This window comes from Lepidochelys kempii, chromosome 26, assembly GCF_965140285.1.
Source record: "Lepidochelys kempii isolate rLepKem1 chromosome 26, rLepKem1.hap1, whole genome shotgun sequence".
Taxonomy (NCBI): Eukaryota; Metazoa; Chordata; order Testudines; family Cheloniidae; genus Lepidochelys; species Lepidochelys kempii.
The window spans coordinates 10,469,804-10,486,956 of NC_136405.1; the positions used below are offsets into that span (position 1 = coordinate 10,469,804).

The 17,153-nt window shown below is 39.4% G+C and overlaps 1 protein-coding gene across 2 annotated transcripts in view; it reads right to left on the reverse strand.

Moving 5' to 3' along the window:
* The window catches only part of SLC23A2 (solute carrier family 23 member 2), a 128,294-nt gene that overhangs the window by 53,193 nt on the left and 57,948 nt on the right, over positions 1-17,153 (reverse strand). For both annotated transcript variants that reach the window (XM_078850674.1, XM_078850675.1), the window contains one exon: positions 9,145-9,422. In XM_078850674.1, coding sequence (XP_078706800.1) covers positions 9,145-9,249 — 105 coding nt within the window. In that variant the 5' untranslated portion in view covers positions 9,250-9,422. The remainder of the gene's footprint in view (positions 1-9,144; positions 9,423-17,153) is intronic.

Consider the following 17,153-nt stretch of genomic DNA (forward strand, 5'->3'; position numbering starts at 1 on the left):
TAATTTGCCTTTTCTCCCAGAGTACTCCCCTCCTAAGTGCCTGTAATAAATCACTTGTGATGCAAAGTATTCCAGTCTATTATTATAATTTCTGACTTTGGACCATGAGATAAATACCAATTATCTAAATAATGTGGATCACTGGTCTTTTTAACAGGCATTTAACAAAAGAATATGCTTAATTGTGTATTATAATCAATTGAGGTTCTGATCCTTACCACCATCTTCCTTTATATCCTGGAATACACTATACACAACATGAATTGCGGTTTTCAGTTTCACAATCAGCCCCCCATAAAAACACCCCCCCCCCGCAAAGATTGACCCAGTGCATGGGCGTGAAGTCACATCCGCAATTTAGAAAATAAACCTGTTAAGGCCACAAGAGCAGTAAGTTACAGCCATTCAGGCAGTGAACCACGACTACAGGAGGAGGAGGAGAGAGGAACTGAGTAACACAAGGAAGTGGGAGAAAGGTAACAGCAATACTTCTAGAACAAGCATAAATTGCTCTCTGAGTCACTCTTGCCATCTGCGTCAGCACTAACACATCTCGAGGAATTATAGCCCCATAATTTGCTTATCTATGTACATATTTTGCAGAGAAGAACTCCCTTTGATTGACCATGCCTCTCTCCCCACTTTCTTCTCATTTCTGAAAGACCTTCATTTATCAGTTGATTCATTTTATATTTGTTCTTTCCTCCAGAGAGTAAAAGCTAATCATCTGCTGCTCTATGCTTTTAGACTGCATTTAATATGGAGTAACAAAGTTCTCAGGTCAAAATTAGGAAAGACAGATTTTGGGGTTCTTCTTATCCATCATGCCTTGGATACAAGACTCATCCTGAAAGCAAAAACCCATCCTTAAAAATACAACACAAGTTCAAATGCGGACAGTGATTTAATACGTTATTCTCTTTTTCCTCTATCAAAATGAGAAGACATTAGTTTGCATGGTATAGATTTTACCTCCATTTTCTTCTAGTTGTAAACCTTCTGGGACAGATCAAAGGCAAAATCAAACAAGATGTCAATAACCTAGTACATTCAGTTTGCTTGTTCACCTAAAAACTGCATCAGCAAATTATTAACAACAGCTTGTGCACTGGTAAAACAGAAGTGATCCAATACCATTTTATAGCTACTTTGAACTATTAGAACTTGATGTTTTAGTTGAAAATTAACTAGGTTAGAAGTCACAGAGATCTTAACTTTCACGTTAACATTTTCCACGGATGAGCAAATATTACTGAGTACTGAAAAATCTAACCTTTCCTCTAGCTAGAAATAGCAGGCATAATTCAATCAGGGATGACGAAAAAAGAGCTTTCACACAGAGTTAAGAGGCTATCTGGCAGATAACTACACTGTTACCAACAATGATTTGGAAGCTCATTTCTGTACCAATTCTGGGTTAGAATCCTTTTTTATAGAACACTTACAGAAATAAAAAGAACAATTCTTTCCCAGGCCTGGAAATGACCTAATTTTTAAGATATGAAGTTTATCTTAGAAAAGCGTACACACTTGAAAATAAAGCATTTCCACTAAAAGAATGCAGCAACAGATATTTGTGGTCTGGTGAACACTCTTTTAGATACACAGAACACAACCCTCGTGTCTGTCCTCAAAACAGAGAGACAGACACTCAACTCCACAGAAGTCAATGAGAGCAGATGTCTTATAAAAATTTATAAATGGTAAACAACGAAGTGGGCCATGTCTGCATTCTTGCTTGCAGTACTTCAACAGGCTGATACATTTCAGGCCCTTCCATATTTTAGGAACATTGTATAAGGCAAATAAAAATAATGAGAATCTTGCCTGTGTAAAGATTGCAGGATTAGGCTCAGAACCATCAAGAAACAAAAAGGAAATCCCTCTTCCTGCTTTCAATTAGTTATAGTCTTCTCCCTATATGTCCTTCCACAAACCCACACACATTCAGGAGGAAAAACACATGCATTCTGGGTAACAGTCAAAACATCTCACAAGTCACTGAAGGTCTTAAACGGTAAAAAAACTGAATGAATTTCCATATGCATTCTTTTAAGCAGTGCACGTTGCCCAATACATTATTGATCTAACCATTTCTCAAAACTTTCTCTGATTTCACCACCTCAATGAATTAGAACATGTACGTCACGCCTATCCTCACGTTCCTTCACTGGCTTCCAGTCAGGTTACAATGATAGTGTACAGCTTCGGTGCTAAGCGGTATTAACTCATCAAATCCCAGGTTTATCAGAGACAGAATTTTCATCCAGGAGCCACCATGGCAGCAACGCTTCTCTGGGACAATGAAGCTCACAGAGCCCAGGACGAAGTGCACATCATCTGGAGATAAAACATTCTCAGCTGAGGGGATCCAGCTAGCTTCTAGAGAAGATTAGGCAACTTCAGAACCTGACCTTTCAAAAAGACTGCAAAACTTTCCTCTTCAAAAAAGCCTTTTCACCACAAGACAGGCATTCAACACTGACATCCACTTCTAGCCAATAAACCCTTCTTCCCCCACCCCAGACACACACACACACGAAAATAAAACCTTAAAAACAATGCCCGCCCTCCCAAATCCTCCCATATTCAATTTCCGTGTAGGAAATTCATAAGCAGCTGTTATAGCAGCAAGGAGAAGTTTTTCACAATAGTATTTTGCACAATTCAAATTACTTATGAACTGCACTCTCGTATTTGAGCCATTGGATATTATGGTGCTGTAAAAAAACAAAAACAAAACAAAACTAGTTCCAACAGAAGCCCATCAGGGAAAGACATCCTTTTATTATTAACAGGGCAACTGAGATGTAACTGTTCACCAGCAAGAAATGAAATTGGACCATACGAAAGAAACCATATCCCACACAGACAGTCACTTTTCCCTTTCCGTCACTGAGTTACTTATTTAGAAGCGACTAGGTGCCGTGTCTGCCATAGTTTTGAGCCATGCATCGAACTGAAACGTTTTGCTTTAAACTTTTAAGGTACGGCATGAGATTGACAAAAAACAAGTAATACAGCCTCCTTCCTCCAACTTAACATCTCATCAGGGGATCATCGTACTGAAACGAAGTTGCCAAACTGATTACAGCAACCCAGAACATGGAATCATCTTGTAGGGTAGCCTGGACTTAACTGTAAACTGGAGCCACACTACAGGCTTGTACTTCTACAGGACTGTAGCACAATACCTGAGTCCAGTTCAGGCCTGTCTACACTGCAAAACCCATGGAAATTCTAACAGTTTTATTTTTGGATGCCGGGGAGGGAGGGTAGAGTGCCGGATGATTGCCATACTCTAACCAAGTACACAAAATTTGGTTGCTTCTACAGTGTAGTCAGAACCAAAACACATTTCACCCTAAAACTTCAGTGTAATTTCTACCCGCCAGTCAGTCTGCTCATGGAGTACGGCTGGTGCGTTGCAGTAGAAGACAGATGAGGGTTCAATTTCCAATGCCAGTTTCCAGTTGTTCCATGGGACAATAAACATGAGAAGAACTGTGCAGGCATTGCATTCAGCACATTTGAAGACGACTGGCAGAGGCTAAACAATACCGCTAATTAAGGAGTACCATCTCACCTTATTAAAGGCAACTTCATCCACTACTCTTCAGCTGGGAGGACGTTGTCTGCAACGTTCATACGGGGAAGATGCTCATCAGGGATCCGTAAAGGATAGGGTGAAATGCTACTCCCATCAAAATTTACGTGACACCTCAAATTTTAAGTAGGCCTCCCGAAAGTGAAACTAGCTCAGTAAAATACCCATATGAAAATCACCCAATTAAGGAAGGCCAGGTTGACAGGCACAGGAGGAAGATGGCATTTTAGAATAATAAAAACAAATTGTATATATATTTGATTGCACCCTATTTTCACCCCTCCTTTGTATTTTACTTTTTTTAGGACTAAGCTGTTGAAAGCAGGAAGCATGCCTTCCTTTGCAATTGCCCAGCACTTTGTACAACAATCCTGACTGGGGGCTAATCTAACTTAGGTATGTATATGGCTCTGGACACGACGCTAATAAATAATTATAAGCAGTCCTTTATTCCAAGGCTCACCATTAATAACGTGATGTACAAGTCTCCTTTCCTCAACCTAAGACTGCTCTGGCTAAAACACCAGCGCTTTTAGAATGAAGGATCCTAGGAACCCAGATAATCTCTTCCTCCAGCACACTGACACTCAAAATCATTGTTGTAGCTGTCAGCCCCAGGATATTAGAGACACAAGGTGGGTGATATCTTTTATTGGACCAATTTCTTTGTGAGAGAAGCTTTCGAGCCACACAAGAGTGCTGAAGAAGAATAAGCATGAGCACACAACTACAAACATTAATGGCAGCTGAAAAAAAAAAATCACACTGAGTATTTCAACAGCAAAAGCACATGGTGCTCCCAAAACAGGGATGCTTTTATGATTCCTTTTTGTTGGCACAATTGTCTGCCTGTATGTTGCAATATGATTTTTCCACCAAGTCTTGCGACAGGATTTCACAAAAACTGTACAAAACTAGTGATAAACAACTCAGGACCATTGATGGGGTTTTTCTGTTTGTTTGCTTGAAGCACACACAACACAGACCATCTTATGTTTTCCACATAGTGGTATTTACAACAGAACTTATGGTACACAAGTTTATATTCAAAGGGCTCTTATTTTCCCATCACTTACCCTCTACTACTTTTACTTTTGGCCAATTTTAAATGAGTTTCACAATGCTGGATGTATTGACATACGTGTGATCACAATTTAGTCGTGATGTATATGTGAATAAGCAACAGGAAAACAAAGAGCTACATAGTAATAGTTTTTTTTCTAGTATTGGGTTACTACAGTGATCTTTTACCAAAGGGGAAAAGAATTGTGCCCAACAAAACGTAACGTATCAAATATTCTCCTTTCAAAATTTCATAGATTCAAACTACAGCTGTTCCTGGACACTGCTCCTCCCTTCCTCATGAGAAATAGAAGTGATATTTTAAAGGATTCTCAAAGCAGAAAGGTAAACAGACAAGCCTTGATAAGATAAAACGTTCTTATCACTACGGCCTTAGTTCATTCATATACTTCCTACACCAACCAAACTATTTGCACTGAATCTTGCGGTGACTGTTTGGCACTGGTGCGACAACTGCTGAAATACAGTGTCCACTTCCAGTGCCTGCAGTTCAAGAAGGATGTTGATGAACTGTAGCGCGTACAGAGAATACCCTTGAGAATGATGAAAGGATCAAAAATCATGCCTTATAGTGATCGACTCAAGGAGCAATCTATTTAGCTTAACAAAGAGAAGATTAAGGAGTGACTTGATTACACAGCCAACATGGGGAACAAATACTTAATAATGGGCTCTTCAATCTAGCAGAGAACAGTATAACATGATTCAATGGCTGAAAGTTGAAGATGGACAAATTCAGACTGCAAATTAGAGTAATTAACCACTGGAACAATTTACCACAGTAACGGGAGATTCTCCATCACTGACCATTTTTAAATCAAGACTGCCTGTTCTAAAAAATCTGCTCTAGGAATTATTTTGTGCAAGTTCCCTGGCCTGCGTTATACAGGAGGCCAGACTAGATGATCACAATGGTCCCACCTTTCTGGCTTTGTAATCTGTGAATACCTCTCTTCTTCCTGTGCACATGTTCTAACGCTAATAGCATGACCCCTTTCGTCCCAAACATACGCATATACTTTAACTGAAATATTTGCAGGGTGGTTTCTTTTTGTTTTTAACTGCTTGAGTTGTGCGTGTGTCTGACTGTCATTACACGGTTACAATAAGAAAGATATCCAGGTTCAAAGCTAATCTGTTGTGCGTTCATGAGCGTAACTAGCTACTGCCTCTTACACATCAATTTATTGGTATTAAATTTTCAGTTAGAATTCTAACAGTATTCTTTGGGCACCTACATCTTCAGGCTAAATTTTCTTTTTTTCTGAACTGTCATGGGGATGGATTTGTTTAAATTTGGTTTCATATTTTTACTTACAGAATTTATTCAAATTATAACTGGATTTCAAATATATTTAAAACCCAGGACCCAGACAAAAGTCAGGAGCCACACCTATCTGATGATGGTTTATCCTTCTGAGAAGCTTATTCCTTTAGGAGGTGTCACTTCACTGTCTTTGGTTTGTTTTTCCCCTTCAGAAAAGGCAAATCAATAAAAGAACCGCTTAGATCAAAGTTTAGTGGAGATGTAAGTGCTGCTAAAATCATATTTGGATATCCAGGTTTGGAAGTAGAACAGTGATATTAGCAGGGGTGATTTACTTTGAACAGGTGCATGCTGAATAGTGAGGAAACTGCACGCAACATCAAATCCCCGAAGTCTCTACTTCAGGAACTCTGAAAAATTATTGCTTCCTAAACCTCTGTGAGGAAAAGTCCTCAATTGTCCATTTGCAGTTACATTTGATTACTTTTTCCTACTATAATCCATTAAGTGCAAAGCACATATTTAACAAATCTGATTTCTGACATTTTACTTTGCTACAAATGTTCTTTGAAGAAGCTCACTTTAAAAGAAGTGAGAAGACGACAAACCAGTAAGAGAAATTATATAGCACTGTCTACTGATATAAATAGTATACAATAAACTGAAGTGAATCAGATGGAGCTCTTTGGCCAGGTAAACTTGTATCAGTTGACTTATGAAATCTGCTAAGGGAAGACCCAATCCTGTTACCAATTAAGCGAGAGAGTTATAACTTCAGTGGGAGTAGAATTTGGCCAAAGCAAGGAAAGGACAAGGAAAGGCGGGGGAGATGCAGAAACTTAACAGGGTCATGAAAGAATCAAACAAGTGTAACCCATGCCTGCATGGTGTGGTACTCTGTCCCCCTCTAGTGCACGTAGACCATTTAGAGATTAACGCGTCTGCTATAGCCTTGGTTAAGAGGCATGCGGCTTTTGGCTCATGCAGTAGAGGCTCACACACTTAGCTTCAGGGATCCCAGGTTTGATCCCAGCCAATGACAGATCGTCAGCGTTACACAAGCATCAATGGAGCCTACTGCTGCAGTGTTTTTATTTTTCTCTCAACCCTCTGAACAAACCTACAGCCCATGGAGGGGGGGGGGGGGCATATTCTTTCACTCCGCCCCCCCATCCCACTCCTATTCACCCCAAATTTATACTTTGTGAGGTTATCACTGATAGGCTGCTTCCCCACACACATTTTTTATATATATATATTATACACTCACCCACATATATATTTACACAGACACACACAATATGGGAATGGTCAGGAGGAAAACAATATCTGGTTGGTCCACAAACACAGGGATTCATGTCTAACCTGCATCTTCACGAAAATAATATTTGCACCTTTCATATTTGCACAATCTTTGTATAGGTCACTAGGACCATCAAATAGCTGACTCAAAAGAGCTCTGTTCATGCTGCTCCCAACAATCGATGTCTTTATAAATAAATAGCCCCTAGCACTAATATTTCAGAGGTCAAACATTTGCAGAAGCAGGCCAATATTGCAGGATTCAAAATGAAGACTAATTAGAGGGAACGTCCTACCCAAGCGTCAACCTTCTACTCTTAATGTCACCAAGCTCAGCATGCTGGTTCTCTATTTTGTTGACTGTGGAGAGATACTAGGACACGGTAGAGTTAATCTAATCAGAATTTTTAGAGATGTGAGACTGATGACCGTGTGGACAGCTATATCAGAAGCAAACAGTGGCTAAACATTAGCTCCCGGAGGATAATATCAATGAGATCTCTCTCCCTTCCTCCTGAAACCAAAAATCTGATAAACTGTATGGAGATTAGATAAATAATTCAAAGTTTACCCACCACATTTCTGTCACTTCTTAATAGAAATAACTAGAAAAGGAACAAATCTGTGGAAAAGCAACCAGAAATATTTTTAATGTGAAACGCAGAAGAGCAAAATTATAGATCTGATTGGGGAAGACACCTTAAATTCACTCCTGTTTCTACTGGAAACCCCAGTTCTCTTGATGGGGCAAGAGAACCAAATGCTAGTGCAGCAGCATTAGTCAAGTGGCAAAGCTTTCTTTATTTCAAGCTCATTATCTTAAAATACTGACATCCAGTGGAGTTGAGGAACTGATCAAGACGTTCCAGACCAGGGGTTCTCAAATTGGGGGTCATGACCCCTTACGGGGTCACAAGGTTGTTACATGGGGGTCATGAGCCATCAGATCCATGGGGCTGACAGCCCTGAGCCCCCATTAACCACCACTCCCTCATTTTATATGTGCTGAGGCAATTTCAGAGGCTTGCTGGGTGAAAGAGGTCACCAAAATAAAAAGTTGGAAAAAACACTGGTCGAGACAGTCAAGAGAGAGCTAACACCAACAAAAACCACTATGATCCCATCCACAATGTGGCAAAACTGTGGTATCTACAATTGTGTTACGTCTATAAGATGCAGACATTAAGCAGATACAGCACAGTTATGGAGGTTTGGTGCTAAAACTCACCTATTAAAAACATTTAAACAGGGTTGCAGTTAGCATAACTATGCTTCCGGAAAAGCTACTAAAATAAATTACCTCAAAATGGTTTTGTACCTATGGCACAATCCTTCAGCATGAAAGGAACCATGGCACTGTCTGGAATAATTCAATGTCATTTACTTTTCACCTCAGTTAAAATAAAATTTCTTTTCATCTAAGTAATGCCATCACTGCACACATTGTTAGTGTTTGTTTTTCTGAACAAAAACATATTCATTGCAACTATTCATAATATGGAACTACTTTCCCTACTTCAATAAAATTCTATTTCCAGACAAATTACAGCCTCAATTTCCTCTCAATAGACGCAATTTAGCCAGACGATTTTAAGACAAGATTCTTCCCCAAAAAAGGATGAGTAGGTGTATACTTACCAAGAGACATCTCTTAAGACGTGTCAGAGAGCTATATCACAATAGACATTGAGGATTCAAGAATTTAGCTCACTGATCTCATAAAAGCCTCTTCATAATGCAATGTCACTCAGAATTTCTATATCTAAAAAAGCTTAACTGCGTATCTGGACACTATGCTTAAGCCAACATAAACCCTGATAACTGAACAATACAAAAACATTTTACATATTATTTAAGGAAGAACATTCTTGAATATTTTACTTACAGGTAGAGTGAAGAAGGCAGGATGCTTAGATTCATCTTCATATTTGCCCTCTGTTGAGCTTCCAGTCTCCACTGATTTAGAAGCAGTGTTCTTGCCAATCCCCATGGTTTCCAGAATGCCGAGGACCGTCACACAGTAGCTCAATTGAATTTTATGAGACGGGAAGGTGGAGAAGAACAGGGCAGTTTACAGACAGCAGCACCCCCGGAAGTTAGAACGGCACCTAGTAGTCAAGTTCAAGCATTAGGTCCTGGAAGTACCTTTAGCTTCGATGGCACCTAGAACCAAAGAAGTGAAACTAATGAAATTTTTTTTCACGATGACGAAGCATATATTTGTAATACTTTATGAAACCAAAAAAAAAAAGAATCATTGTTTTATAAAATTCAGTAACAGCCACAACCGTTGTAAGTGCAGTACCACTTTATCGAACATCCCATATGGAACATTACGATGATCCACGTTTCCCAAAAAAACCTGAAAGAAAGCAACCCCAATTTTAGCTCTCCAACATACAGCCTGCTAAAAGTTTAGGCTCTGCCAAAAAAAATAGAGATCTTTAATTTCGCCCAATTTTGGATACAAATCAAGGCCACTTACTGGTTTGCTCACCCTTTCCCCAAAATCTGGAGCGTCATTGACTTACAAACACCATTTGCAGCATTCTGTACACTATTACTGTCTGAAATCCCAATGTGAACAATGTTTTACATGTTACACTAGCCTACATAGACACACATCTGCAATTTACTATAATACCCATGTACTTTATCTTGAGTGTTTAAGCGAGAGAGGTTTCCCTTGGGAAGGGTTTCTTTGATTATTCTCTCATGCTGAACAGTCGTTTCCTGAGAGGGAGGGATGTCCCTCGTATCTTGAAAAAGTTATTTTCACCACCTTCAAAGTACTGGAGACTTGTATTTTTAGGGTTTTTTTAATTCCACTAATTTAAGGATTAGGACCATTTGTAAAAAACTTTCTGCAACCAGAAAAATCCCATCCTTTAGGGTGTGGAAGTATGATGATGCAATTAGCCATTATTTGTTCCTGCCAGTTACGCTTCTTCAAGAAGTAAATCCTACAGACCTAGACACAGGTAAACCTGATCTTTCAAGGTAACCCCCGCTGCCATTTTAAAATAGGAAAAACACACATTTAGCTTACTGAGCCTCATGTTGAGCATATTCCTCTGCTATAGAAACTTCGTTTTAACCTAAGATTGAAGATATTAGAGCCCATTGCTGGTTATAGAAACTTAGTTCAAAAAGTTTGTTGGAGAAGACAGCTGTTCGAGGATGCAAAAGTGATTGTTTTAGGGCCTCTACAGAACTGAATATGCGTTTTACGTAACACTGTGTAACATATTTGTTCCCTTACTCCCTTTGGGATGGGGACATTAAAAGAAAAATCTTCTGTAATTCATCTCCTTTTCATTTGCCAAACCGACCACTGCAATGTACCCCCCCCCCCCCACGTTCCCTACTTAGATAAACATCCCAGCTCTGCAACAATCCAAAACCTGCCATCCCCAAGAGTGAAAACACAGCCTGAATATTCAACCCCAATTCCCCAACTGGCAATGCAGAACATCACCACTAAGTTCCCGGGCCAGATAAGCCCTGTTTTGACATTATTTAATGTATTTGGTGATATTCTATCATCAGACACCTGAAAATAAAAATCAGTTACAGGCAAAATGCAAAAAGACTAAACCACAGAGAAAGAATATGACAGATCACAAAGAGGAATGAGAAAAATACTCCCCATCAAAAAAAAAAAAAAAAAAAAAAAAAGGACTATCAAGGGAAATTTCTGTGAAAGCAGCCACAAAATTGAAACAGAAGAAAAACCTATGGTACACTGGCAATGACATTTTCAATTAAATTCCTGAGGTGGAAAGGCAGTGAATGAATTTTCAAAAAGAAGTCAAGAGGAACAAATCTCAAAACAGCCACATAACTAATCCCAACCAAGTATTGACTGTTTATTCTCTTTCCTAAAGGTTGTCTAGCAAAATGCCAGGAGTTTAATGTCTGATGCAACTGCAGTAATAATGACACTTGAAGTGTGATCTGTTCTGCACATGGCAGAGCTGGGGCTGTGTCCGGAATAATTATACAATACCTCAATATTTAAGAGCTAGTTCCAGTTTAAGAACTGTCCATTTGCTAGTCGATTCTGGTTACTCTGGTTGGCAAACAATTTAGTTTTAAAAATAATTTGACATTTAGACAGCCAAAAAATAAACACATATTAAAAAAAGTGCTATTTGAGCATTGAAATGAAAGTGAAGCGCTCCTACTAGAAAAATGAAATGGGCTCAAAAGTAGTACAGTGTTTTCTTAACTCAAAGGCAGTACAGTGTTTTCTTAACTCAAAGGCTTAGCTAATAAGAGCCAGTAATTAAATTAAATTAAAACAAAACATTAAGGGGATACAGGCAACTCGTTCTTGTAGTTGGAACTTTAAATTAAAAAAACAAAAAAAGAGAGCCAGCCCAAGTGCTGAGTGTTTGGAACACCCTTTTATAAACTAAATGTTTCAATCCCCACCAGATGCACACTTCCACTTGAAAAATATGACCTTCCAGAGATGGAGAGTAACTAGTTTGCTTCTAATTTGTATACCTTTATCACTGTTGACAGCTCCAAAAATAATGTGAAAAGAAAAGGAGTATTTGTGGCACCTTAGAGACTAACCAATTTATTTGAGCATGAGCTTTCGTGAGCTACAGCTCACTTCATCGGATGCATACCGTGGAAACTGCAGCAGACTTTATATACACACAGAGAATATGAAACAATACTAACCAATTTATTTGAGCATGAGCTTTCGTGAGCTACAGCTCACGAAAGCTCATGCTCAAATAAATTGGTTAGTCTCTAAGGTGCCACAAGTCCTCCTTTTCTTTTTGCGAATACAGACTAACACGGCTGTTACTCTGAAAAAAATGTGGTCAATGTTAGTGAAAAACCTACTGGAGATGTTCACCATGTCTGGATGGCACAAAAATAGAAGAGAACACAAAGATGAGAAAGAGAGACATGGTGTGGTTATGGATATTTTTTTTTAAACCCACAGAATTACAAAAGAAACAAAAAGGAAAACAAAAATGGGATAGAGATTGCTGTTCTTTGTGCAAAAAAGTTACTTACAAGGAAAAACAGTGAGAGTGACTAAGTTTTTGACTACACGCACAGTGTGCCACTTTAACTAAAGACCAGTATAGTTTATTCCTGTACAGGAAGAGAAAGAGTAATAAATTATACCAGTCTAAACTATTACTCCTGGGGGAATTCTGTGCCAAAACATTAAAGTTTCAGCACCAAAAAATAAAGATTCAGAACCAAAAATTAAAAAATTGGCGCACGGTATTTTAAAATTCTGCAACGTTCTGCATATTTTATTTGTCAAAATAATGCAATATAATCACTCTGGTTTCAATTATTTTGGTAATTTCTTTGAACTACAATACAATGGATGGAGAAGGGGAGTGGGGAGCACCGGCAGGAATACCCAAACCCCCTTGCCTAATAGTAATGTAAACAGGTTTCACCCTCTATTTCTAAAAGCAGCAAAGAGTCCTGTGGAACCTTACAGACTAACAGACGTATTGGAGCAAAAGCTTTTGTGGGTGAATACCCACTTGGTCGGGTGCATGTAGTGGAAATTTCCAGAGTTTTTAAATTTCCTTTATTTCCAGTTATTAGTCAACAAATATATGCAGCCATATGCTCAGTGTTAGATTATAGGCAACTATAGAGCAAATGAGGAATGGCAAATCAAACTCACAATTTATATTGGCTACTGACCATCTCCAGAAAAGAAAGTAGCAAACAGTTCACGGAGCACATTTTGATAGGAAATTTTTTCAGACCGAAAAGTTAGACTAGTTCTAATCACTAAAGCAACATAAGCATTTATAAGGCCCTACTGTCCTTTTACCCACTGCAGCATTGCTAAAAATAGAAGTGTAGATGAAGCAGCGCTGGCTTAAGCAATGCCTTAATAGGTGCCCAGATTTCTGGGCAGGCTTATACCGTCCGCACTGAAGCCCATGTCACGACATCTCCACTATATTGTTTTATTTAGCAATGCTAGCATGGGTATGTCATATTGTGTGTAGATAGGTAGGTAGATAGGTAGATGGATGCAGTTTGGGTAGACATATCTCCTGTGTCAGAGTTTTTTGTGCTGCCATATCCTGGTCAGCCTCTCTGATCACTTGCCCTCTCCCTTCCTGCCAGGGTTAGCCTTTAACCAGTTAGGATCTTTTGATCTAATAGGGTGTCTTCGCGCTGTGATAAAAAACTCATAGCACCAAGTCTCAGTCAGCTGATAAGGATCCATGAGGCTTTGCCTGTGGGGCTAAAAACAGCAGTGTAGACATTACGGATGGGCTGAAGCCCAGGCTCGGAGATCCTCCCGCTTTGCAGGGTCTCAGGGCTCAGGCTCTTGCCCGAGCCCTAACGCCTACACTTCAAATTTGGCAAGCACCCCAAGCCCGAGTCAGCAATTCCAAGTTAGGTGATGCAGTGCCACTAGTACTCCTTTTCATTTTCTCCACATGAACCCTTTAGGTTCAGCCTTTGGCAGCATAAAGCACCCTACCTTGGATAGCGTCTGGAAGGTAAATTCTCCCACCAATTGATGGCCCAGCCATTATCTTAACTCCTTTGAAACTGGGTTTGTTTTACTTCTCCTGGGTGCTGGGTTTTATCTTTCCTGGGTTCTTTTACCCCCTCAGATTTAACTATCTGCATTCAGGCAGATAATACCCAGCTGAACAAGGTAAGCCACATATAGTATTCTTTTTAAAATACCAACCTTCTCCCAGTTTGTCATTACAGCATTAAGTTATCTTCTTGTGAATATTTCAACTGCAAAAACTTTCCCAACTTTATGAAGTTGGGAAATGGGAACCTTAGAGTGAAAAGGTCATTAACATACAAACAGAAAATTGCGCTGGAAGAGTATTTGTTCAGATTCAGAGTTGTGGGGTCTTGTGAAAAACTTCAATCTTTTGCAGTTGCATCCAATGAAGTGAGCTGTAGCTCACGAAAGCTTATGCTCAAATAAATTGGTTCGTCTCTAAGGTGCCACAAGTACTCCTTTTCTTTTTTCAATCTTTTAGGCTGCTTAAATTGGCTTTTAAACCCAAGACACATGTCTGCGGTTTATCCCTTACAGAGGCTGAAAGAGTTTACTTGAAATGGATGAAAGATCTTTATCGTCATCCTTGCTTCTTCCCACTTGACTCAAAGAACTCCCTTATGAACCAGAGAACAAAAAAAATAAGTAAAAACATATTTACATTCATTTCTACAACACATATTACAGTATTAGAGTTTCTTTTAGGGAAGACATGGAGAGGAGAGAAGGACCATCACCTTTTAAGTACAGTGTTAATTAAAGCACAGATATTAAAAAAGTAATCTCTGTCCTCTAGACTGCGAGCTGCTTTCAGCAATTACAATGTCTTTCTTTCGAGCTACTGAAAACTTAAGATGCCAGCTCTCAATAAATAAGCTGTTAGATTTCACAAGCTGAAAACTACCAAGGGCTTGGCAACAACAGAAATCACAAAAAAGAGCAGTTTATTCTGAAATGAAGACTGCACTGCATTCAGGATGTATTGTAAATGCTTGGGTGTTTTTGATCTGTTCACTTCTTTTCCAAAATCATACTTAAACATTAATCCATTTGGCAGATGCCTAGCTGGGAACCCCAGGTCCACAGCCTTGTTTAAACTGCTTTATTTGAACACTAAGAGCACTTTCAATCCTGTAGGATTTTGAAATCCTAAATTCATCTCATCGCTGAAATGCTGACTTCAAGCCTAAAATTCTGGTTTGACAATCCTCTATCGCCATGGTAAAAATCTGAAGACATTCAGCTGATGGAATTTTTTCAGAACTTTTACACAAGCAGCAGCTTTATGGTATTTATGTAATAATTAAATTCGGACAGCAAAATTTACAAGACAATAAAGAGAGGGGTCGGATGCAGATCTTTGTGGGATTTGAAAAGTTTTACAATTCTGCTGAACTACCAGAACAAACTACCCAGAAGGATCACGGCAAGAGGCTATGGAAAATTACTACATTTTAATGAAGTTTGATTCCCCACAAGTACTGTAAAACTTGACAGAGGCTGACTAACGTCTAGGTCCCTAGTAATTTACATTTCTGATGTTGTGAACAAGTAGTATCCAGCTTCTCTAAGAAGTAGGTGGATTCCACTTCATGTCAAGTGGACATTCTTGGCCTCTAGGAGTTTTCCTTTTTGACTATGATTTACATTTGGTTTGTTTGGGTGGGGCAACAGAGGACTCAAAGGACAAATTGAACGTCCCCTGCCACACCTACGAGCGAAGAGGGAGAGTGATCTACGGTACTAGAATACAGCCACTGTGGTAACCCTTAAGGTGCCCAGCCTTAGGGTGGGACACTAACTGCTTGTATACACCACCACTTACTTCGGTATAATTTATGTCACTCAGGGGTGTGAATAATCCACACCTGTAGCACTTCTAGTGCAGACTAGCCCCAAGGTACTGCCCTGCGCTGGAGCACTGAGCAATGCGTTTTTGTTCCTGGGGTGGGAGGGGAGGGAAAAGGAAGGGAGACGTGGGCTGCAAAGCTCTTATGGGATGTGTCACATGCCCTGAGAAGGGAGGTGGAGTGGGAGACAGCTGCCCTTAAAGTCCAAAGAAACCTCAAGAGCTAAGTGAGTTCCATCAACCTCACGCTAAGAAGCCCAGAATCCTGTAAGATGACACATTCAGAGAGGAGTGAATCATCTTAATTATAGGCTAAAGAAATTTATTATTTTTTTCTTTAATTTAGCCCTAATGTTGATGTACGCCACTAACTGGCCTCTTCCACAAGTTGATACAGGTCATGCTTCTCTACTAGCTGATATTTGAACTAAGATCAACAACATTTAGCAACACTTAGCTTTGCTGCAATGTAAAATAAGGCCAGAACATCTATATAACAGTTGTCTGATTTTCAGAGGTACCAAGCCTCTGAAACTTCCATTGGCTTCAATGGTAGTTGAGAGTGCTTAGCACCTCAGAAAATCAAGACATACTATATTTAGGGACCCTGTGATGTAGACATCTCTAACCTCAGGTTCTGAGTTTGAAAATATTTCATTTCCCTATGGGCTTGAGACAGAGCTGTGGCCTGGAAAACTGACTCTTAACATTTCAGTATATGTACTGATAAGACAGAAAATATCGTTTGGAAACCGACTGGAAAGTGGAAAAGATTAATATTCGAGGTCATCCTTCTTTGGCTTGCCAATATACAATTTTAGCAATACTGCAGCATTAAAACCAACAGACTGCAATTAAGGACAGCTTTCAAGTCCTGCTGTACCAGGCAGAAAGCCATGAAAACTTTAGGCCTGTAACCAAATCACTGGATTTACTTTGTTATCTCGAAAAGAACTGCACCTAAGCCAAGTAGTCTACATTGTTCTGCAGCAGATCCTTTGTGAAGGCATATTAAAGAGGGAGCGAGGGAGGAGATTGCATTCAGAAGAACAGGATCCCATACAATTTGGCTGGCAGCAGACATTTACATTTAAAGAGGTGAGAAGGAGGGGAGGACTCAAGACTATGGCTGCCAGAGAGTATCAAGGGAGACTCATGCCACACAAGATAGTGGGGACACCCCCCCAACATTGTAAAAGAAATTCTGCCTTCAACAAACACTGAATTGACCTGATTAGAGAAACAAGACTGGTTTTCAACGTTCTTAACTACTGAAACAGGTAATTATGGAATGTTGTTGAGGCTCTAATTAACCAAGTTCACTTACTGGGTATAGCTGTCACTTGCCAGATAACCAATTAAAGACAAAAGCAAGGCAATTCCCAATTAATTACGGAATGGTAGCTTTATCCTGATTGTTACTGGCTTTGGTCAATTGTCAAGTCAGTAATGACAAATTTCAGTGTTTAAATTTCTCTAGCTGAAGTACAGATTTTTAAGGAGACAT